Raw genomic sequence first — 24,071 nt, 5'->3', positions numbered from 1 at the left:
GTGGGCTGGTTGGACCAAATGGTCTATTTCCATGCTCTATGACTCTATACTGACTGTTGACCGTACCATTTTCTGTTCATTTGCAATCTAAGGACTGTAATGTGTTTAAAGATCTTACCACAAGCAGTTTGAAGCTGGAGATTTTCTAACCAACCTGTTGATAGATATTATTGCAAACCTCAGGAGAATGTAGGACTTGAGCCCAGGCCTCCTGGTTCAAAGATAGGGACACTACCACAGTGTCACTTGAGTGCTCCACAACGCTTTCAGATCCTGATGTGAATAAGCATTGTAGCTTACAGGCCAGAAAGCTGTGTACAGGCTGGTGTCACTGCCCTTTCACCTATTAGTTTACAAAATCATGAGGGACCTGGGTAGGCTGAACAGCCAAGGTCTTTTTCCCAGGGTCAGGGAGTCCAAAACTAGAGGGCATAGGTTTAAGGTGAGAGGGGAAAGACTTAAAAGGGACCTGGGGGCAACATTTTTGTGCAGCAGGTGGTGCGTGTATGGATTCAGACAGGATTAGTCCTGATGAATGGTAATAAGGCCTGGGAGTAAAATGGTCCAGGACTCTCACTAGTAAATCAAGGCAGGTTTACTGCTAATCTCATCAGTGTCTGCAAACTCCATGCTACTGCCAACAGGACATCAAAGGGAGGGATATGCATGTCCTTACCCTCTTGGTTACAGATTTGGAATGGGCCTGTCCCTTTTGCAAATACAGATCTGCATCAATCCTTGTATATTATTCCAGCAGCCCCGGAAATCCTGGGGCAATAAAAACAGTATGGAAACTGTTCTCCACATTGATACTCACATATTTCAAGGTTAAGGGTCAGCAAAGTCAGACTTAATGGAATTGTACAGTGGGAAAGAGGCCTTTCATTACTTTCATTGAAAGGTTAACAGTGTTTGCCAGTAAGTTTGCCAATGTGTGCGAAAACACAAGCCACTGCTATAATAATCCTTTCCCATTCTGCCTCCATGTAATGGCTTAAATGTAGATATTTATAGTGACAAACTCACTGTGGGGGTAGTACAGTGCTATGAAATTGTCTCTGATATTTCCAAGATCCATCAGTGTGTATTCTGGGGAGATTTCACTGAAGCCTGGGCTACTTTACATTATTGTTAAAACAATCATTTTGGTTTTTTGTACCCTGTTGGAAGAGTCAATTGGGCCATTTCTATCACATGTATTAATACTGTGTGTTTAGACCCAACACTGGAATGAAATTCCGGTCAGGATTTATACCTGTATATTAACAGACCGTCTTATGCTCTGCATAATTCCCTTTTCTGAATGGTTTCACCATCACAGATCTGCATTGGTGCCCAAGATTAGCTCTGGAATCGCATTTTCTCTTCTGTGATCCTTTCGTCAGCTGAAGACAATCAGTGGCCTGTCATCCAGAAGTGATGGGGGCATCTGGATGGAGGCTCCCTATCTGGTAAAATGGCATGGAGGGTGGCTACATAGCAACCATCATGTCCCGCCAAGCAGTGTGGCCGCATTCCAGAAGTCTGCACCCACTGATTTGCATGCTGAAACATTGACTTGAGAGGTCACTACAGTGAACAGACCATAGAGTCTGTGCAGAAGAACAAGAAATTAGAGGGAATACAGGAAGTGATCCAGTGCAACAAAAAATTAAGATAGCCCCTAACAAATTCCCAGGCTGTTTGTCTTTTTCTATAGCCTTGCTGACTCCGTGTTTCACATGTATAAAGCTGTGTGAGGCTGCAATCCCTATTTATCTCAGGTTTCAACTGCACTTCAGCCTACACTCCTGATTTTTACTACTGTGTGCAGGGTTGAGGGGATGCAGGAAGGCTTCCTGTTGAGTCTACTCTTGGGCTGGCCAAGGAAATCACTAACAGGTTCAGGGAGTGAGCCATAGAGGGTCCATTAGTTCAGACTGCTAGCCACCCTTCTATGGTTAAAATCACATAAGACTGACCTTGGAAAGGGAGCCCATGGTGTCCACCTATACACTTCAGGCTTTCTGTGACCGGTAGGTATCACAGGAATTGAAGTCGCCAAACAAATTTTACCTTAATGTGATGTTTCCTTTGACACTTTGATTTTTGTTACAATGCCCCTTTCAAGGCTAGTCATCTGGTTTATTTTGTTTAAATAATTAAATTTAGTTAATTAAAGTTTAGTAAGGCTGCATCCTGTGAATAAATTCAGTAACAAGGATTTGTATTGTGTTTCATACTTTTCTGTCTAACTGAGATCCACATTACATGGAAAGTGCAAGAGAGCTGGAGCTGCAATTTCCTAAATTCAATTTACTTTAATCTCTTAACATCAATCTTCCGTGTCAGATGGTGAAAAGTATATTTTTTTCTGAATCTAAAAAGTATCTGCTTGGAGTTGGCAGCATGATTAAGAATTTTTCATGTGCATTTTATGTGATTCCTTTGGTGAGAGATGTTACTGCTGACTAATGGAACACTTGCCTCAGAAGCTGGTTTCAATTTCCAGCTCTGTGCTCTGCGCGTTAATATTAGGGACTGCAATCTGATCACAATGTTTATCATTCTGGTTTCAAGGCTGATAGCTGTGTGAAGTTTAAACAATGCATGTTAAGCTGTAGATTGAGCAGGGCATCAAAACAAAACATGCAGCACAGCTAGCAGTAATAGTTTGTTAACTTTCACCTTAACATTTTCACCATTACTGATTTTTAAAGTGGATGAGACAGAAAACTGAATGCATAGGTAAGATGGGTTGACAATTGTTCAGGGCCCTTCTGAATGATTCCTTCTTTAAGTCATCTAAAAAGGTTAATATTTATAGACCACCTCACAGCACCAACAGATGGCAAAGCTGGCATATCTGACAGTGTTGCACTTCATCAGCGCTGCACTGGAGTGTCAGCTTTGATTTCTGCACTCAGTGATTGAGACTTGACATCAGACCCTATGAGGAGGGGACTTTTTATGGAGCTCTGGAGGGTGAGTGCCATAAAGAGAGAGAGAGAGAGAGAGAGAGAGAGAGAGAGAGAGAGAGAGGGGTGGGGGGGGGGGGGGAGAGACGGAGGCAGGGGAGAGACAGAGAGAGAGAGAGACAGAGAGAGAGAGAGAGAGAAAGAGAAAGAGAGAGTTTGTCTTTATCCAGCACTGTATGGACATTTCACGAAGCCTTGTACCCACAAACAACAATAAGGGAAAGAGATAGATAAACTGCACGTTGTGTTGTTGGGTAGCTATTAGACTGAACATTAGAGACAGCAATCTGCTCTTCTTTATATGCTGCCATGGGATCTTTTCCATCGATACAAAATGGTAAACAGGATGCCAGCTTAGTGTTTTAACTCCATCAGTGCAGGATTCCCTCCCACTGAAACACTAGCTGGGGATATATCATGAATGTGAGTCTGCCTACATATCACCTTGGATTTTAGGAGACGGTGGCATTCCTGTTGATAAATTGAGAGTCTTTCTCATAAAGAATGGTTGATTCAGCTTGCCCTTTATCTAAGGTTTTTAAAATTCATTCACAGGATGTGGACATTGCTGGTAAGGTCAGAATTTATTTCCAATCCCTAACTGTCCTGGAGAAGATAGTGGTAAGATGCCTTCTTGAGCCACTGTAGTCTTTGGAGTATAGATATACCCACAGTGCTGTTAGGAAAGGAGTTCAGAATTTTAATCCAGTGACATTGAAGGAATGGTGATATATTTCCAAGTCAGGATGGTGAGTGGCTTGGAGGGGAACTTGCAGGTGGTGGTGCTCCCATTTATCTACTGCCTCTGTCTTTCTAAATGATAAGGGTCATGGGTTTGGAGATTCTTTCAGGACAGCTTTGGTGAAAGTCTGCATTGAATCCTGAAGATGGTACACCTGCTGCTACTGTGTGTCAGTAACAGGAGGAATGAATATTGAAGTTGGCAAAGGGGGCGCCAATCAAATAAGCTGCTTTGTCCTTGCTGGACAAAGCTTCTGAGGGTTGTGAGAGCTGCACTCATCCAGGCAATTGGGGAGTTATTCCATCACAGTCCCGGCTTGTGCCTTGTATATGATGAGGAATAAGAAAGCAAATTACTTGCTGCAGGATTCCAAATCCCTGTTCTTGTAGCCACTGTTAAAGCTGGTCCAGTTTAGTTTCGGCTCAATGGTAACTATCAGGATGTTGATACTGTTAAATGTTAATGAGATTCTTTGCCTCTCTCCTAAAGGAGACTACTTGTGTAGTGACTACACTACTTGTGTAGTGCAAATTTCCCCTTTTTAACATCAAGCTGTCTAGATCTCACTGCATCCAAGCACAAACTGCTTCGGTATCTGGAGAGTTGTGAACACTCTTCAGTTATAGAGGAGCATCCCCAATCAAACTTGCTGACGGACAGGCAGTTTAGTCATGAGATAGTAAGAACTGTAGATGCTGAAGTCAGAGATAACACAGTCTGGAGCTGGAGGAGCAGGAAAGTTGATGTTTCGGGTCAGGACCCTTCTTCTGACCCGAACTTTCCTGCTCTTCTGATGCTGCCTGGCCTGCTATGTTTCTCTAGCTCCAGACTGTGTTGTCTCTTAATCATCAGCATGACTTCTAAGCATATAGATATACTGAATAAAATCTATACAACATTATTCTCATTCCAGGGATTGGTCTACTGGCTGATTACTGACAGTGAGACTGATTACTTACGGTCTGACTTGTTATTCACTCTGTGACTATTACTAAGTGACTGGTTATTGATGGTTATTTGTGCATTTAAGTTACCCCCAATGTGACTGTTCCTGACTGGTTATATTGACAGTAGACTGGTTACTTGCACATTGACGGGTTACTCATGATGTGACTGTTATTAACTCATTGGTTTCTTGCAGTTTGACTAGTTACTACCTTTGACTGTTACTAATTTGCTGTTAGAGGTGTGATCGGTTCCTAACTGGTGTGTGCATTTCCATTTTTGGCATACTATTATCAGACTGACAAAGACGGGATTTCACATTCCTGAAGTTGTTTGGACATCACCTCACCAGCAGCTCCAAAATTTAGCAATTTGTTCAAGCAGAAACCTATCATCTGCTTGGAATAAGCAACATGAAAGGCCCCTTGATCTTATTATGTGACTCTAGCCTATTTATGTGCTAAGTGCTATAATCTAAAAAGCAAATGCTTATAATTAGGCCTGATTTGAAGCTAATTGAGGTATCCAAGGTGACTGGTATCTGGGAAGGTTTCCAGGGCACACTTACGTGGAAATCCATACTGTTTCATCAGCTTCTTTTTAGAAAGTACCTTCATGGCCTGCAGGAGAGAGAGCATTCCTGTCAGCAACGTAAACCATGACTCTCGTTTCTAACTGTACCCACTCTATGAATATTAGAACAAAGTTTACGACTACCAATCAGACTAATGCAATGCATCAATTTAGTGCACATAAACAACATTGGTACAGAACTGCATGGATATAACTTAAATAGTGAATCATATATACAGATGTTCGGGGTGGGGTTGGAAGTGGCTCGAGTACTGTTGGCAATAGCCACACTTGAAATTGTGTGGGTAAGGCACTACACTAGAATCATTTGGGCCTTTGGTGATGGAGTGCAAGGGAGGAAATCTGACAGCTTCTCTCCCCCTCATGAGAAAAAGTTGGTCTTGGTGTAAAGGAAATCAAACTTTGAAACTTTTCAGACTCCACTGTCTGAAGGCCCTGGTGAGCTCCCATCTTTCATTAGCATCAGTCCATCCAAATCCTACCAGCCTCATCATCTCTCTGCTCTGCTACCAGACACTGCTCAAAAAAATCTCTTTGACGAAGGAACTGGTCACTTGACTTCATGTTCCTTGTTGTAACCAATTTTTCTTTGATAATGCAGCTGGGAAATGTGCCTGGACATTTTGCTAGATTATTTTTTAATGTGTTTATAAGGAATGGGCATTGCTGGCTAGGCCACAATTTATTGCTTATCCTGAATTGTCCTAGACAATGTGATGATGAGCTGCCTTCTTGAACCCTTACAGTGTTTGGGACATAGGGACACTCACTTTGCTGTTAAGGAGGAAGACCCAGAACAGTAATCAAACAGTGAAGCAACGGCAACAGAGTTTCAAGTCAAAATGCTGTGTGAATGGAGAGGAAATTGCAGGTTACAAACAAACACAATAAGTAGGAACAGGATCATCTGACCCCTCAAGATTTCTCCACCATTCAATAAGACTATGTTTGATCCAAATACAGCCACAGCTCCAATTTCCCACCCACCCCTCGATAACCTCCGGCTCACTCATTAGCCAAGAATCTGCCTTAAAAATATTCAGTGACCCTTCGTCCACCACACTCGAGGGAACAGACTAAAATACATTATAAAAATGCAAGTTGTCTTGTACAGCCAATGCTGAGGTCCATGACTTGAAATCAAAAACACAAAGCCTAGACATTGATACAGACTCATAATGATATGCTAAACTAGACTGATGAAAAATTCATGCATTTCAGTTTTTATTAAGCCTGATTAAGTTTTTTCTTTCCCTCTGAATGAAACAGCATTGTAGAATCAGGACATTGGCTGCGTTTATCATAAACATAGAAAAAGTCCATTCATTGAAAATGGGGTTTTATCTGCCCCCCTCAGTACTCAGCAGCTGAAATTTCATGAGGAGTTCCCTTCGCTATGAATTATAACGTTCCTGAGACATCTAAACCAGTGGAGGGTGGGAAGAGTTTGTTTCTCACTCAATGCAGAGGTGGGAGTATGAGTCGTCTCTCAGTTGTAACAGGAGGGCAGCTGCCTGGTTTAACAATGCTGTCAGATGCCAAGTTTCTCTCAACATACTCTGCACACACTACCCTTGAGGACTGGAATTTATAGACCACCAATGTACAGGAAAGCAGGCAAGTGAGCCTGTAAATTAGGGCACTGTGCATTTGTGCCTTAGTTGGTATTTTACAGATGTGGCTGCATTGGGAGCAGTTCAGAGCCTCCTGGTTACTATTGCGAGCAAAGAGGGTGAAAAATTGTTGGGGTTCTAACAAATTAAACGGCATTTTTAAAAGTGTATTTTTAAACTTTCTTTCAACACTCTTACTTCCCGTTTTAAAAACATCAGAGATGGGATAAAGTCTGACAGTCAAGGGCCATCCAATCAGGTCGCAAAGAACTTGTTTACTGTCTATTGCATAGCTCGATGATGTGTTTGAGATAATGACAGTTCAGGGCCAGCATGTTCCTGTTAATGAGAAGGACACGGCTGGCAGGTATAGGGAACACTGGATTACTAGAAATACTCAGCCTCTGGTCTAGAAAAAAAGGAGAAATATTTCAGGTATAGACAGTCAGGATCAAGTGAATCCTTTGAGACGCATGGGGGATGTCGGAGTACATTTAAGAGGGAAATCAGGAGGGCAAAAAGGGGTTATGACATAGCCTTGGCAGATAGAGTAAAGGAGAATTCACATAGATTCTACAAGTATATCAAGGTGAAAAGAGTAAATAGAGAGAGAATATGGCCCCTTAAAGATCATCAAGGCCGTCTATGTGTGGAATAACAAGAGTTGAGAGAGATCCTAAACAAATGTTTCCCATCATTATTTATCATGGAGAAAGGCTAAAAAGTGACGTGTTGAAAAGAGTCTACATTACAGAAGAGGTGGTGCTGGAGGTCTTGACACAAAGGTAGACAAATCTCCAGGACCTGATCAAGTTTTTCCCAGGACTCTGTGGGAAGCTAGAGAAGAAATTACGGGGCCCCTATCAGAGATAACTGTATCATCAAAAGCCACAGTGAGGTGCCAAAAGATTGGAGGGGGGCTAATGTTGTGCCATTATTTAAGAAAGGCTGCGATGAAAATGCAGGGAACTACAGACCAGTAAGCCTAAAGTGGTGGAAAAGTTGTTGGAGGGGATTCTGAGAGACAGGATCTAGATGTATTTGGAAAACGAGGTCTGACTAGGGATAGTGATCATGGCTTTGTGCATGGGAAATCATGTCTCACAAACTTGCTTGAGTTTTTTGAAGAGGTGACCAAGACAATAGATGAGAGAAGAGCATGAGATGTTGTCTACATGGCCTTCAACAAGGTACTGCATGGTAGACTGGTTCGTAATGTTACATCACATGGGATCCAGGGAGAGTTAGCCAAATGAATGTAAAATGGCTTGACCCTAGGAAACAGAGTGTGGCGGTAGAGGGTTGTTGTTGAGACTAGAGGCCTGTGACCTGCAATGTGCCGCACAGATCACTGTTATTTGTCATTTATAAAAACAATTTGGATGAGAATATAGGAGGCATACTTGGTAAGTTTGTGGATGACGCCAAAATCGGTGGTATAGTGGACAGTGAAGAAGGTTATCTAAAAGTGCATTGGATCTTGGCCAACTAGGCCATTGGCCTGAGGAATTGCAGATGGAGTCTAATTCAGATAAATGCAAGCTGTACATTTTGATAAGACAAGCCAGGACAGGAATTACACAGTTAATGGTAGGGCCCAGGGGAGAGTTGTTGAACAGTGAGACCCAGGGGTGCAGGTATATAGTTCCTTCAAAGAAGTGTCACTGGTAGACAGGGTGGCTAAGAAGGCATTTGGCATTCTTGCCTTCATCAATCAGTCCATTGAGTACAGGAGTTGGGACATCATGTTACAGGTGCACAAGACATTGGTAAGGCCACATTTGGAATAATGCGTACAATTCTGGTCATCCTGCTATAGGAAGAATGTTGTTAAACTGGAAAGGGAGCAAAAATAGATTTACCAGGATGTTACCAAGACTGGAAGGTTGAGTTAAAAGAAGAGGTTGGATAAGCTGAGACTTCATTTCCTGGAGCATTGGAGGCTGAGGGGTGAACTTATAGAGACTTATAAAATCGTAAGGGGCATAGATAAGGTAAATAGCTGTGGTCTTTTCCTCAGGGATGGGGAATCCAAAACTAGAGGGCATAGGTTTAAAATGAGAGGAGAAAGACTTAAAAGGGACCTGGCGGGTGACTTCTACAGACACAGGATGATGCATATGGAACGAGCTACCAGTGGAAGTGATAAAAGTGGCTACAATTACAACAATAAAAAGAGATTTGGACAGGTGCATGGATAGGGATCGGGGCCAAATGAAGGCAAATAGGACTAGTTCAGTATAGAAAATTTGGTCAACACGGACAAATTGGGCCAAAGGGTCTACTTCTGTGCTGAACGACTCTATGTCTCCATGGCTGATGGAGGAGAAATTCAACGTGAGATGTCATTTGATGATACCTGTTGGAATTTGTAAAATCGGAGTTATAGTTTTCTTTATTATTCCTCCATGAGATGCTTGGCCAGCATTTACTGAATACCGAGAGCCCTGGATAGAGCTGATATGTACTGAGATGTCTGGATATAGTGTATATGTAGATGCAGTAATAGAATCTAGGACCCAAGGACACAGCCTGTGTGAAGGGATGCACCTTTATAAATCAGATGGGGAGGAATTTCTTCAGTCAGAAGGCGGTGAATCTATAAAGTTCAATGTTGCAGAAGGCTGTGGACACCAAATCATTGGGTGTACTTAGATTAGATTCCCTATAGTGTGGAAACAGGCCCTTCGTCCCTACAAGTCCACACAGCCCCTTGAAGCATCCCATCCAGGCCCATTCCCGTATAACCCACACACCCCTGAACATTACGGGCAATTTAGCACACAGTCACCCAAGGCTGGAATCGAACCCGGGTCCCTGGTGCTGTGAGGCTACAGTGCTAACCACTGAGCCACCGTGCAAGAGATGGCCAGAGATAGACAGGTTCTTGATTATAAGGAGTCAAGGATTACAGGGAAAATGCAGGAGAACGGGCTTGAGAAACATATCAGCAATGATTGAATGGTGGAGCAGACATGGATTAAATGCCCTAATTCTGCTCCTATATCTTATGGTTATGGTCTTACTGCTTTCCCTAATTGCCTTGGAGAGGATGGCAGTGGTGGGACATTGCACATTTGATGTAAATTCTGACTGCAAAAACCATTTCGGCACTCTAATGAAGCCATTCCTATGTAAATGAACCACAATGTTTAATTTAGGATTGGCAAGGCAGGACAGGCTTTGTTATTCATGTAAATCCTATTCATCCTTCTGACACCATGTCTGGTTAGTCACCTGCAGTCTGATGAGGGATTACATTACAATTAAAACAAATCTGTCATGGTATTACAGGAGCAGTCAGAAAGACATCATCCATTCACCCTCTCTTTAGACATAAAACAAAAATAACTGGAGTTTATACAGCATCTTTAATATATGGAAACAGCACAAGAGGATTAATTAGAAAAATTGGACTTTGAACCAATGGAGAAAATGCTGACCAAAGTTTACAGGTATAGGGATGGGGAAGATCATGAAATGAATTAAATGCAACAATGAGAATTTTCAATGCACATCAACTGGAATGGCAGCAAAATGTAAGTGGGACAATATGGGACAATGAACAGAGAGTGGACCTTTGAATGAGTTGAAGTTTATAGATTGTGGAGAATGAAAGGCCAGATGTGAGGCCATTTGAACTGGAGGTAATAAAAGTACATGAACAAAAGAGCAAGAATACCACAGGCATTCCTTTCATAAACTGTGCGACTCCACAACTGTCCTCTTGTGATCTTTGCCCCCAACCAGCTTGCCTGCCTCTACCTTAATGAATTGATATGTTAAATTGATGCAATCTGTTGTCAGAATTTAAACCTCTGCCTCTCGCTTTCATTCTGGTGAATCTGCTCTGCACCCAATACTAATACATCATTCCTGAGGACTGGTGCATGTAGGATGACTGAAGGGGAAGGAATCTAACATTTCCAATAAAACTGAAGGATAAGAAAGGTATCATGCGCTGCACTAATCAAAGATGGAGATGGAACAAACATCAATTATTAGATAACAAACATTTGGAAGAATATGCTTCATCCCACAGTTTGGGCTAATAAGTGACAAGTAATACTTGTTCAGCACAAGTGTTTGGCAATGACAACTCCAACAACTGAATATCTACCAGTTTCCCAATCACAATTGGCTTTACCACAGCTGAATCCCCTAATAACAACATCCTGGGAATTACCACTGACAAGAAATTTAACACTGTGGCTACAAGAGCACAACAGAGACTGTGTATTCAGGGGGAATGATTCACTTGATGATTCGACAAAGTCTGTTCACAATCCAATAGGAAAAGTATGATGGGAAACTCTGCACTTGCCTGGATGAATGCAGCTCCAACAATATTAAAGAAATTCGACTCCATCTAAGAGGGAGCAGCCTGTTTGATTGGCACCTCATCTACAATTTTCAACATTCACGTCCTAAACTGCTGACAGAGTGAACTACCATAACTCACTCAGGCTCTTTCAACAGCAGCGCCTATATCCATGACCTCTCTACCCAAAGGGACAATGACAGTGGATGCATGGGAATACCATCAGCCCAAGTTCCCTTCCAAGTCTCACACCATCTTGATTTAAAATTATATCACTGTCCCTTCACTGTTGCTGGGTAAAAATCCTGGAATTCTCTTCCTATCAGCACTGTGAGTGCGGCTACACCTCAATGTGTCAACTCAACACCACCTCCTTTAGGGTAATTAGAAATGAGCAATAAATACTGGCCCAGCTAGCTATGCCCACAGCCCACTAAAGAGATAAATTCATTTCATCCTTCTTGTTTGATTATCTGCTTGTAAAGAAACCATTGTATTTTTAAAATTCTCTGAAACTGACAGGCAGAGATGTACTGTATAATTACAGTCACTGCCAGATTTAGCTCCAGTCCTTCTCAGTTTGGAACAGTCCGTCAGACTGTGCCAGCTTCTGTCAATAGTATGCTTCAGTGGCATCAGGGTTAATGCGGTCTCTGCTCTCACATGGACAATAGATGTTACTTCAGAGATAATGGGAACTGCAGATGCTGGAGATTCTAAAATAATAAAGTGTGAAGCTGGATGTACACAGCAGGCCCAGCAGCATCTCAGGAGCACAAAAGCTGACGTTTCGGGCCTAGACCCTTCGAAGGGATGCTGCTGGGCCTGCTGTGTTCAACCAGCTTCACGCTTTATTATCAATAGATGTTACTTGCCAAGATGGAGAAGGTTCCGGTTCACATTTCCCTCAGTCAGCATAAATTGGGCTTTACCAGTCTTCTGGCAATGGACTGGGAGGTGGAGCAGTGAATAAAGTGATGCCAATGATGTGCTTGTGCCTTCCTGCCACAACGCCATTCATGGCAATGGCAGTGAAGGTGATGAACGACCCCCACCACCCCCAACCGAGCCACTTAAGTGGTCAATTAAGGGTTTCTTACTGCCTCCAGTGGCATTTACACACCTAGTCTAATGACTAGTCCCACAGGAATGGCATTGCCTGCCCTGACCAACAGTATTTCATCACTAGAGCTAGCCTAGCTTACCTGGTCTGAGTGTTCACATCCATCAATGCAGCGTCTTACTTCAGGGACAGTCTCAGCAATGTGTGTCACGCCTGTTAGCACTGCCAAGGTCACTAAGCTGCCAAGCTGACCTGGCAGCTTCTGAGGGTGGCTAGCCATCTTCAATAGCTTGTTGCTGGTAAGATCCTGCCACAAGTGCTGCCACCCACTATTTGCTTCCTGCTTTCGGTGATGGAACCACTGCCCCAGCACTCAATCCAGCCCCACTTAACGAGCTGTTCTGCCTCCAATGCTTTAATAAAATTTTCATCCCAAAATGAGGCAGAAGGGGATTGAGTGCTAGTGCACAAACATATTTCTTTGTTTTGAATTATAGGATACAATGTTAATTTATACCTTGGTGCAGCTGCTGCACATTTTTGTGACACTGTATTTACCAACAAGTACCCAAAGAATACACATTGCGTGCTCACTCACACACTTTGGGACTTAAAAGTGTCCTTAAAACATCAATGCTCAAATCCTATCATACTACACCTTCAGCAGGTTCAGTCACTGTTCCTGTGCATCAAACAGACAGGACGTTGGGTGGAATGGTGCATTTCTCAGTTATTATCCTACTCTCCCTGTCAGGGTGTGCTATAGGACTCTTGAGGGTCTTTAGGTCTTTAGTCTTTTGTTTGGTGCCTCTTTATTACTACACTAAGGCATAGAGATAATGCGCAGTGGCTGAATTACAGAAGCCACAGTTTCTGACTGCTTGCTATCTGTTTCTGAGTGCCAGGCATATGATTATTTCTGTGTGTGTGTGTGTGTGTGTGCGCGCCCATGAGTGTATACGTCCATGTTCATATCAAGTATATGCTCAAGATTATGTGCATTAATTTGTGTCTGCTTAAGTGTCTATGTCTGTGTGGATGCTCTTGAGCATGTATATATTTGTATGTGAATATGCATGTTTCTATGCAAGTATGGATGTATCAGTGTGTGAATTTACATTAAACTGTGTGAGAGCATTTGGTTATCAGTTTTGACAGCATTGAGAAGATTCATGATCCAACATTAGCAGGAGTGATTGAATCAGGTTTTGGCAGACAAATGCTAGGTCCATATTCTCTTTCAGCTGTACAATATTCAAGGTGGGATCTCTATAAAGATTCATGGCACCTCCTCCCTTCCCTAAGTAAAATCTATACGCTATTAAGCTCCAATACAAAATCAAAAGTCCTGTAGATGCTTTAAACTTCAAACAACATCATAGACCTGATGCATTTAAACTATTTTTTTCTTTCCACTGACACTCAATATTTCCAGCATTTTCTATTTAAACACATAGGCCAATGCTTCAGGAAAACCCCACAATTTTTGGAAGTAAAAGCAATAGGTCCCTGAGAGCAGGGCTACTTTTTAAAATACCTGGTCCTAGACTTTGAGTGACATTTCAAAAACACACCCTGATGATTCGGTATGTAAAACAGCATTATCTGACCTTTTCCTTCATTCTTTGGTTGATGGACCTACATCAGCTCCCTATAATGATTGCCTAGTCTACCAGTAATAATAGTTTTTCTTTACTTATCTTCTCCCCTTGGAGCAACAATCATATTTGATACTCACTATGGTTGGAGGACAGTGAGAACACAGGGATAGGGGTAAATGGAGGCGGGGGGGAGCCAGGAGGAAAGGAACAGGTCTGGCAGGGAGTATGTGGGAGACAGGATTAAAAGATGTGGCGTTGTGAATGGGGGGGCAGGGGAATGAATGGGCATGGGGTGGGGTGGTTAGAAAGTGGGGGCCTCCCTTTCTCTCCCTCCCCTGTGTCAGTCATTGGCATTCATTGTCTCCAAAGCCCTATGCTGATCCCCATCTCAAAACTGCATTTCTCCTCTGCGCAGTGCAGCCAATGCGCATCATGTCATTGAAATTTTACATGATAACAGTGAGTCTGGATTTTCCGTGTGTCTTTCTGAACATGTGCAGTTGCCCCCAGTTTTAGGTGTCAGCAGAAACTGCCTTTCCATAAGGGGTGTATGGCCTGAAAGAGTGAGACAATTTGAATACTTAATGGAATGACCCTTTCTAAACGGCCAGAGTAATAGCACTGGGTGTTAACAGGACACCAGGCTGTGGCTAGCCTATTAATATCAGGCAAATTCAGTGACTATCAACCCCATGCCTGTCAAAACATCAACATTACTTGTGAAAAGCTCTGAATTATCAACTGTCGATAGAAATACTAAAGAACAACCCTCAGGACAAGAAACATTTACTCACATAATGCTTGTCATCATTTTCATTGTAGGCCAGCTTCACAACACCATAGGAGCCCTGTCAACAATTTAGACCATAGATTAGTCATTGATAAAAACAACTGTAAACAAAATACCTAGGCAGCAGAGGGTAAACACAGTCACAAACATTTAAACAACAGTATTTTTGAAAACATTCATTGTTTGATGTGGTAATTAAAGACCAAGACTCTTCGGGCCTTCTCCTCCAATTCTGTCCAAGTCTAAAACAATAGCAAGACTGGGATTTGAGACAGGACTCCAACACAACAGATAGCAGCCAATCCTAGAAATTACTTGCCGTGACTTTGTTTTACATCCTGCCTGAGAGGCAATAAGGCCAGGGAAGGAATCCAATGTGCTGGTAGGCATCTTGTCTCTGGTCTCAGAATCATTGATTGGATTAATGAATGGTTAGAACACAGAAGGCGGCCATTTAGCCTGTCATGTCCTTGTTGACTCTCTGCAAGAATAAATCAGCTACTTCAACTCACCAGCTCTTTCTTCGTGGCCATGTTTGTTTTTATCGTCAGGGATTAATCCTGAGGAAGGGTCACTGGACCTGAAATGTTAACTCTGTTTTTTTGCCTCCACAGATGCTGACAGACCTGCTGAGCTTCTCCAGCAACTTTATTTTTGTTCCTGATTTACAGCATCCATAGTTCTATTGGCTTTTATTAATCCAATTCCCTCTGGGAGTAATTTCAAGTTTGCATTTTCAGCAGTGCATTCAAGATTTGAACCACTCAACGCACTAAAAAGTTTTTTCTCATCCTGCCATTGGCCGTTTAGCCAATGACCTTCACAAGTCTGAATTCTTGGCCCTCCCAACAGTGGGAACAGTTTCTCCCTGTCTAACCTGGCCAGATGCTTCATGATTCTGCATGCTTCTATCAAATTTGCTCTCAAACTTCTCTTCTCCAAGGAGAATAACTTCAGCTTCTCTACTCTAGTGCACAACCAAAGTCCTCAGCCTTGGAATTTCCCTTGGTAACCTTTTCTACATCGTCTTTAAAGCTATCACAGCTTTCTAATGTCTGGTGACCAAAGCTTGGGGGTACAATACTCCAGTAAACATGGAGCCTCTATTCTGTAATGGTTCATCATAACTTGCTTGTTTCTGTACTCAGTACAAAATGTAGGGTTTCATACAATTTATAAACCACTTTCTCAAACTACCTTGTCACCTTCAATGTCTCTGCGTTCTTTCAACCAACATAAATCAATTCACTCTTCTGTATATTAAACTCTGTCTCTGTCACTGTCTGCCCATTCCAAGAGACTGCCTATCTTCTTTTGAAGTTCTACACTCTCCTCCTCAGTTCACAATACTTTCAAGTTCTGTATCATCTACAAATTTTGAAATTGTGTCCATACATTCAAGGCTGAATCATGAATATAGATCAAAAAAAAAGTGGTCCAAGTTACAAACCTTGGGGAACCCCGCTGTATACCTTCCTCCAGTCTCAAAAACAACTGTTCTTTGCTATTCTGTTCCTATCAGTCAACCAATTTCATACCCAGATTATCACTCTTCTTATTACTAATGAGGTCTAACTTTGCTCCCAAGTGATGCCTAATCAAATGTGTTTTGGAAGTTCACCCACACAAAATCAACAGTATTACCATCATCAACCATCTTTGATACCTCATCCAGAAACTTGATCAACAGGAGAATAAAGGTGCAGTGACCCATTTTATATATATTTATTTGGATTTATAAAAGGTAAGACAGAGGCTAGAATGGACATTGGACTGCTGGAAAATGAAGCTAGCAAATACTAATGGGGAACAAAGAAATGGTGGGGGAACTGAATCAGTTTTCATGGTGGAAGACACCAGTAGCATATCAAAATTTCAAAAGAGAGGGGTCAGAGATGAGTGCAGTGGCCACTAATAAGGAGAAGGAGCAGGCGAAACTTAAAGATCTGAGGTGGATAAATTACCCGGACCTGACGGACAACATCCCACGATTCTGAAGGAAATAGTTGAGGCAATTGTAGAGGCAATGGTGGTGATCTTGCAGGAATCACTGGAGTCAAGGACGGTCCTAGAAGACTGGAAAAAAGCTAATGTAACACTCCTGTTCAAGAAGGGAGGTGGGGAAGATAGGAAACTACAGGTTGGTTAGCCAGACCTTGGTCATTGGGAAGATATTACAGTCCATTATTAAATGATGGAAGTATAGAGTACTTGGAAATGAATGATAAAGTAGGGCTGAATCAGCACAGTTTTGTCAAGGAGAAGGCATGCCTGACAAATTTATTAGAATTGTTTGAGGTGGTAGTGAGAAAGTTAGACAAAGGAGGCCAGTGGACCTGATCTATTTGGATTTCCAGAAGGCCTTTGTCAAGGTGGGGCCACACAGCAGGCTGCTAAATAAGACAAGAGTCCATTGTGTAAGGGTCAAGGTACTGACTTTGATAGAGAATTAGCTGACTGACAGATGGCAGAGAATGGGGATAAAGGGATCTTTTTCAGGATGACAGCCACTGATTAGTGAAGTTCAGCAGGGGTCTGTGTTTGGACCACAGCCATCCACGGTATAAACAACCCAGTGAAGGAACTGGGGACATAAATTCAGGTGGAGGTACAAGTAATATTCAGGAAGTCAGGAGGCTGCAGAAAGACGTGCACAGGCTATGGGGGAGGCGATGGTCTAGTGGTATTATCGTTAAAATGTTAATCCATAAATCCAGATAATGTGCTGGGGACCCAGGTTCAAATCGCACCACAGCAGATGGTGGAATTTGAATTCAATAAATATCTTGAATTAAGAATCTAATGGTGACCATATATCCATTTCTGATTGTCAGAAAAACCACCCATCTGGTTCACTAACGTCCTTTAGGGAAGGCAACTGCCATCCTTACCTGGTCTGGCTTACATGTAACTCCAGACCCACAGCATGATGTTTGATTCTTAGCTGCCCTCTGGGCAATTAGGGAAGGGCAATAAGTGCTGCCCAGCCAGTGACACCCTCATCCCATGAATGAACAAAGAAAAAAAAATGAGTGGGCAAAAGAAGTAGCAAATGGAATATGACATGAGAAAGTGTGAAGTTATGCACTTAATAAAAAGAATAAAGGCACAGATTATTTTCTAAATGGGGAAAGGTTTTGGAAATCTGAACGGGCATAGGAGTGTTGGTTCAGTGTTAAGGTTAGCATGCAGATTCAGTTGGCAATTAGCAAGTCAAATGCAATGTTAGCATTCATTTCAAAGAGGGCCAGAATACAAGAGCAGGGATGTCCTGCTAAGGCTGTATAAGCTTCTGATCAGGTTGAAACTACATTTAGAATATTGTGAGCAGTTTTGGCCCCATATCTAGGGTGGCTTGGTGGCTCAGTGGTTAGCACTGCAGCCTCACAGCACCAGGGACCTGGGCTCAATTCCAGCCTCAGGCCACTGTCTGTGTGGAGTTTGCACATTCTTCCCGTGTCTGCGTGGGTTTCCTCCGGGTGCTCTGGTTTCCTCCCACAGTCCAAAGATGTGCAGGCTAGGTGGATTGGCCATGCTAAATTGCCCGTAGTGTTCAGAGGTGTGTGGGTTATAGGGGGATGGATCTGGGTGGGATGCTTCAAGGGGCAGAGTGAACTTGTTGGGCCAAAGGGCCTGTTTCCACACTGTAGGTAATCTAATCTAAGGTGGTTTACAAGAATGATCCCAGGGATGAAGGACTTTTCATATGCAGGGCTAAGGGCTCTGGATCTATGCTCAAAATTTAGAAGGCTATTAGGGGATCTTATTGAAATTTGCAGAATACTGAGAGGCCTGAGTAGAGTAGATATAGAGAAGATGTTTCCACTACTAGGAGAGACTAGGACACAAGCGCACAGTCTCAGATTGAAGACACAACCCATTTGATTTGAGATAAAGAGCAATTTCTCCAACCTAAGGATGGTTAATCTGCAGAACTCATTGCTGCAGAAGACTGTGAATGCTAAGTCATTGTATGTATTTATGACAGAGTTAAATAGGTTCTTTATGAGTAAGTGGTTCAAGGGTTACTGGCAGAAGCCAGGAGAATAGAGTAGAGAAACATATCAGCACAAATAAATGGCAGATAGACTCAATGCGCTGAATGGCCTAATTCTGCTCACATATCTTACGGACGTTATAAAACAATATTGAGGAACCTATTGGATTTTTTAAAAAACTAATCAAAATTAGGTAAATAGAATTTGCCTTTCCTTAATTAATTCGCTTTTGTCCAAATGAATGTTTTACTCTAAATTACTTCTTCATCCAGTGACTGGAAGAGGAGAGGGATTCAGGAAGGTGTGGTAGCACAGTATGCTAAGTGATGGAAGATTCAGAGGTCCATCATTTACTGAAATTTTAACTTTAAAAGATTTAGCAGGAGGGAATCAGCCATCCATTTTAGGTTTATTCAATACATTTGCATCAGTTGTATAAAATCTGTGTCTTGAGGAAGGAGCAACAATCCAAAAGCCAGTGTTTTCAAATAAACCAGTTGGACTATAACCAAGATTCCCAGTCCCCCTCTCTGCCTGAGAAGTAGTCTTATCAGCACAGTCCATCCACAGTGCCGGGTAAACTTGGCACGCCTACCTCAAATGATGTCCGTATGATGTTATTTTTCCAGAATTAAGTTCATGGCAAGACTTCACACTAAATGCTCAAACACCTTCCCTGCTCTTCACAAGAACACAAAAAATATGAACAAGGCCATTCAGCCTGTCAAGCTTGTTCTGCCATTCAATGTCATCATGGCTGTCCTTAAATTCCAACTTCATTTCTTGCCTGTGCCCGATATCCCTCAATTCTCTGAGACCAAACATCTGGCCACCCCAGACTTAAGTGTATTTAATGAAGGAATACTTTCAACTGGTGTAGAATTACAGAGTGATACAATTTTCTTTATTAAAATAATTTGTCCTCATTTCAGTCCTAAACGATCATCCCTTATTCTGAGGCTGAACAACTGGGTTTTGGACTCCCCAAACAGCAGAAACAATCTCTCAATCTACCTCATGAAGGGTCCGCAGAATCTGAATATTTCAATGAGATGCAATTTAGACTCCAGAGCATATGGGCCGAATTTATTTATCACAATCGTTTTCCACATAAATACTGATGTGGGAATCATAGTTCTGAGAAAGGGTCACTGGACTCGCGACATTAACTCTGACTTTTTCTTCGCAGATGCTGCCAGACTTGCAGAGATTTTCCAGCAACTTCTGGTTTTGTTCCTGACTTACAGCATCCGCAGTTCTTTCAATTTTTACGACAGTTCAGGTGTTTGGCACTAGACTGAATGGACTGAAAGGCCTCCTCCTGTGCTGTAATAATTTAGTCTATAATTGGACTCGCATCCAGCAATGACTTAAAGTTCCATTCCAGTAGATTGTCTGATAGATTCAATAACTCTGATCATTTGTAGGCTGACACCAGAGAAAATGACCATGAAAGTTGTAACATTGTCACAAAAAAACATAACTGCTTTACTAACGTCATTTAGGGAAAGCATTAAGCTTCCTTAGGCTCATGTGGTCTTCATGTGAATCCAGTCACACCGTACACAGTTGGCTCTTAAAACATTCTGCAACTGTCCCCAACACCATGTTCAGAAAGCAAAAAAATTGGGTAATCTCATTTATTCAACGAATATCTGTCATATTTGAGATGGTATGTTGATGGTGCTGGCAAGGCCAAATTTTGATGCCAACCCTGAATTGAAATAGTTATTTCCAAGGACTGTTAAGAGGCAACCATATTGCTGTGGATCTAAAGTCACATGTAGACTAGAATGAGCGAGGACGGCAGATTCCCTACCCTAAAGGACATCAGTGAATCGCTTGGGTTTTTAACAAAAATCAATTATCATTGTCATGGTCAACATTACTACTGTTTTAAATCCTAGGCTTATTGAATTCCACCAGATACAGTGACATGATTTGAACCAATGTCCCCTGAACATTAATTTGGGCCTCTAGATTACTAGTCCAGTGGTATCACCACCATACCAGCATCATCGCACCCCCCTCCATTTGGAAAGTTATGGATCAAAGAGAGCTATATTTCCAACTCTTCCTGTTGGATTACGATTAATTTTGAACAGTTAGCTGCTAGATAGTTACCTTTCCAATCTCAGTCTTCAGCTTATATTGGTTCAGCTGCGTGGAATCCTGCAAGGTAAACACAGGAACGAAAGGTGGGGTTAATTCCAGCCATTCTTATTTTAACAGCAGAAGATAAGACAAGTTTAATCATCCCCGCTAAATTCAGTCCTGCAGCATTTGAACACACTGACAGCTATTTGGGAATTGCATTTTGGACAAGTAGAAATTGAAAGAAATGTAGATGAAAGGTCAACTCCAGGATTTTAATTCTGAGGCTAGGGTTTTTGAAGCTTCTCTGCTCTGGTCAGCTTTTTAAACAATTCCTTCTGAGAATGACTGACAGAAATGGAACACATTGTTACAATGACAGGTCGAGAACCCAAAATACTATAGGTGTTCATAGCCTCCAATTTTAAAATATGCTTTTTTCGAAGAGGACTGCTTACAGAGACAAAATAACTGCAAGTATAAATTCAGCGGTTGACTGGCAAAGGTTCTGCAACATTGAAACATGACAAAGAAACTTCAAACAGTCTGGTCTGTGATCTCTTGTGTCTGCAAGTATAACAAGGGGTTGCTACCCGTGCTCAACAGTAAGCTGCTCACTCAGGATTATCTCTCAAAGATGCAAACATAGTTTTAAGTTGAGGAATACATAAGGGCAGGGGTTAAAAGCCAGTTTCAACTCTACAGGTGCGGACAGGTACAACTAAACATTCTCACATGTCCCAGGCTTTGTTTGAGTGTTAGATTGCTGGGAAGGTCACAGTCAAAGAATTAGCCTCTAGACACCCCCATGTTGCAGGCAAGGACACACTCTGACTCTGAGTATGAGAATGCAGCTTACTAGTAGCCAGACAAATGACAAACATAACAACAAGACTCTACAAAAAAAAAATCAAAACAACAGTGGATGCTAGAAATCAGAACAAAATCAAAAATTGCTGAAAAAGCTATAGTAAGGATTTTATTAAACTGGAAAGGGTGCAAAAGAGACTTACAAGGATGTCACTGAGACTGGAAGGTTTGGGTTATAAGGAGCGTTGAAGGCTGAGGGGTGACCTTGTAGAGGTTTATAAAATCATGAGGGTCATGGATTGGGTGAATAGTCAAGGTCTCTCGCCCAGGGGAGGAGAGTCCAAAGCTAGAGGGCAAAGGTTTAGAGTCAGAGTGGAAAGAATTAAAAGAAACTGAGAGGTAACTTTTTTCACAGAGGGTGGTGCGTATGTGTAACAAGCTGCTACAGAAAGTGGTAGAGGTGGGTACAATTACAATATTTAAAAGGCATTTGGATAGGTACATGGATAGGAAATGTTTAGATGGAAATGGGCTAAATGCAGTAAAATGGATCTAGTTCGGTTTAGGAAACCTGGTCAGCATAGATAATTGAGGCCAATGGGCCTTTTTCTGTGTTCTAAGACTCCATATCTCCAATACTTCAGCAGGTCTTGCAGAATCTGTGGACAGAAGGCAAATGTTTCGGGTGCAGTGACCCTGCTTCAGAACTGATTGTATCTAGGAAAAGAGTGGTATTTATGCAGAAGATGGGGTGCAGGAGTGGGGAGGAGTAAATAATAGGTGGAACTAGAGCCCAAAGTGAGGGAAAAACAGCTGGGGAGGCAAAGAACTGGATAAAGGCCAGCCTGGGAGAATGAACAGCTGCCAATGGGGACTATTAGTTGCTGATAATGTGTGTATCCAAGCAGTCCATGTGGGGGACAAGGCCTGGTATGTAGGCGTTGGGGTTAGGACATGGGAAAAGGTACTAAAGCCCTAAAATTGTTGAATACTGAGTCCAAGAGGCTGCACAATTCTCAAGTGGAAAATGAGGTGCTGTTCGTCCAGCACAAAAGACTCTCTCTAACCATGAACACTGGAATTCAAGCAGGTCAAAGGAATCAGAATTATAGAATCTCAACAATCTGTAAAAGCAAGGATCAGGAAATTGACTGTTCAATTAACAACATCGATACTATCGGTAATCTCCACTGTAACATTCAACTATCCACTTTGTGCACAAAATTCAGGGACTTTTTTTTAACTTTTATCATCTTTTATTTCCAATTTAGGTGTATGTGTGTCACATCTGTATTTCTTTTAGCGTATATTAATTAATAGACTCTTTTTTTTATTAATTCACAAAAAGCCCTTTTTGTTCATATTGGCACTTCTTAAAACATAAGTTCATGCAGTCCAAGAGCAGGTTATCCACAAGGGAAGGATTATTTTAAAACTAACCTTGATGCAACCAACAAAAGGATAAAGGATTAAAACAAGGGAGCCAATTTATTCCTCCTCACCCGGAAACCTGACACTTCGGGGGAATCATACCTGAAACCCTAATGAATTGGGGAACTCCACAAGGGGGTCTGGTCAGAATGATACGTGTACAAAATAGCACTGCCCAACTCTTTGCCAGGCGATTAACCAGCCCTGTGTAACAAAGTGTGAAGGTGGAGGAACACAGCAGGCCAAGCAGCATCTCAGGAGCACAAAAGCTGACTTTTCGGGCCTAGATGCTTCATCAGAGAAGGGGATGGGGAGAGGGTTCTGAAATAAATAGGGAGAGAGGGGGAGGCGGACCAAAGATGGATAGAGGAGAAGATAGGTGGAGGAGAGGAGAGTATAAGTGGGGAGGTGATAGGTCAGTCCGGGGAGGACGAACAGGTCAAGTAGGCGGGATAAGGTTAGTAGGTGGGAAATGGAGGTGCAGCTTGAGGTGGGAGGAGGGGATAGGTGAGAGGAAGAACAGGTTAGGGAGGCGGGGACGAGCTGGGCTGCTCGTCCCGTCCCCCCACTGCATCACAAAACCAGCCCAGCTCGTCTCCGCCTCCCTAGCCTGTTCTTCCTCTCACCTATCCCCTCCTCCCACCTCAAGCCACACCTCCATTTCCCACCTACCAACCTCATCCCGCTTCCTTGGCCTGTCCGTCCTCCCCGGACTGACCTATCCCCTCCCCACCTCCCCACCTATACTCTTCTCTCCACCTGTCTTCTCCTCTATCCATCTTCGGTCCGCCTCCCTCTCTCTCCCTATTTATTTCAGAACCATCTCCCCATCCCCCTCTCTGATGAAGGGTCTAGGCCCGAACCATCAGCTTTTGTGCTCCTGAGATGCTGCTTGGCCTGCTGTGTTCATCCAGCTTCACACTTTGTTATCTTGGATTCTCCAGCATCTACAGTTCCCATTATCTCTAACCAGCCCTGTGTGGTCTCTGCCTTGACAGGTCCACCTCCAGTGGTTTGACTTAGTGTGACCCTTGCTGTGACTCATTCAGCTCAGTCGTCTATTCCTGATTAAGCTCTTTTACCCGAAACCATTTCCTAGTCGTCAAAGGTCT

General features: G+C 42.5%; 1 protein-coding gene across 10 annotated transcripts in view; it reads right to left on the bottom strand.

Annotated features, from left to right (window-relative positions):
• The window catches only part of camkk1a (calcium/calmodulin-dependent protein kinase kinase 1, alpha a), a 302,104-nt gene that overhangs the window by 70,118 nt on the left and 207,915 nt on the right, over positions 1 to 24,071 (bottom strand). For all 10 annotated transcript variants that reach the window (XM_059655225.1, XM_059655220.1, XM_048557282.2 and 7 more), the window contains 3 exons: positions 20,749 to 20,796; positions 14,631 to 14,684; positions 5,213 to 5,264 (listed from right to left, as the gene is read on the bottom strand). In XM_059655225.1, coding sequence (XP_059511208.1) covers positions 5,213 to 5,264; positions 14,631 to 14,684; positions 20,749 to 20,796 — 154 coding nt within the window. The remainder of the gene's footprint in view (positions 1 to 5,212; positions 5,265 to 14,630; positions 14,685 to 20,748; positions 20,797 to 24,071) is intronic.

Source organism: Stegostoma tigrinum, chromosome 27 (assembly GCF_030684315.1).
Source record: "Stegostoma tigrinum isolate sSteTig4 chromosome 27, sSteTig4.hap1, whole genome shotgun sequence".
NCBI lineage: Eukaryota > Metazoa > Chordata > Chondrichthyes > Orectolobiformes > Stegostomatidae > Stegostoma > Stegostoma tigrinum.
Note: the sequence above shows the minus strand (reverse complement) of the source record. Positions and strands in the feature narration are given on the sequence as shown.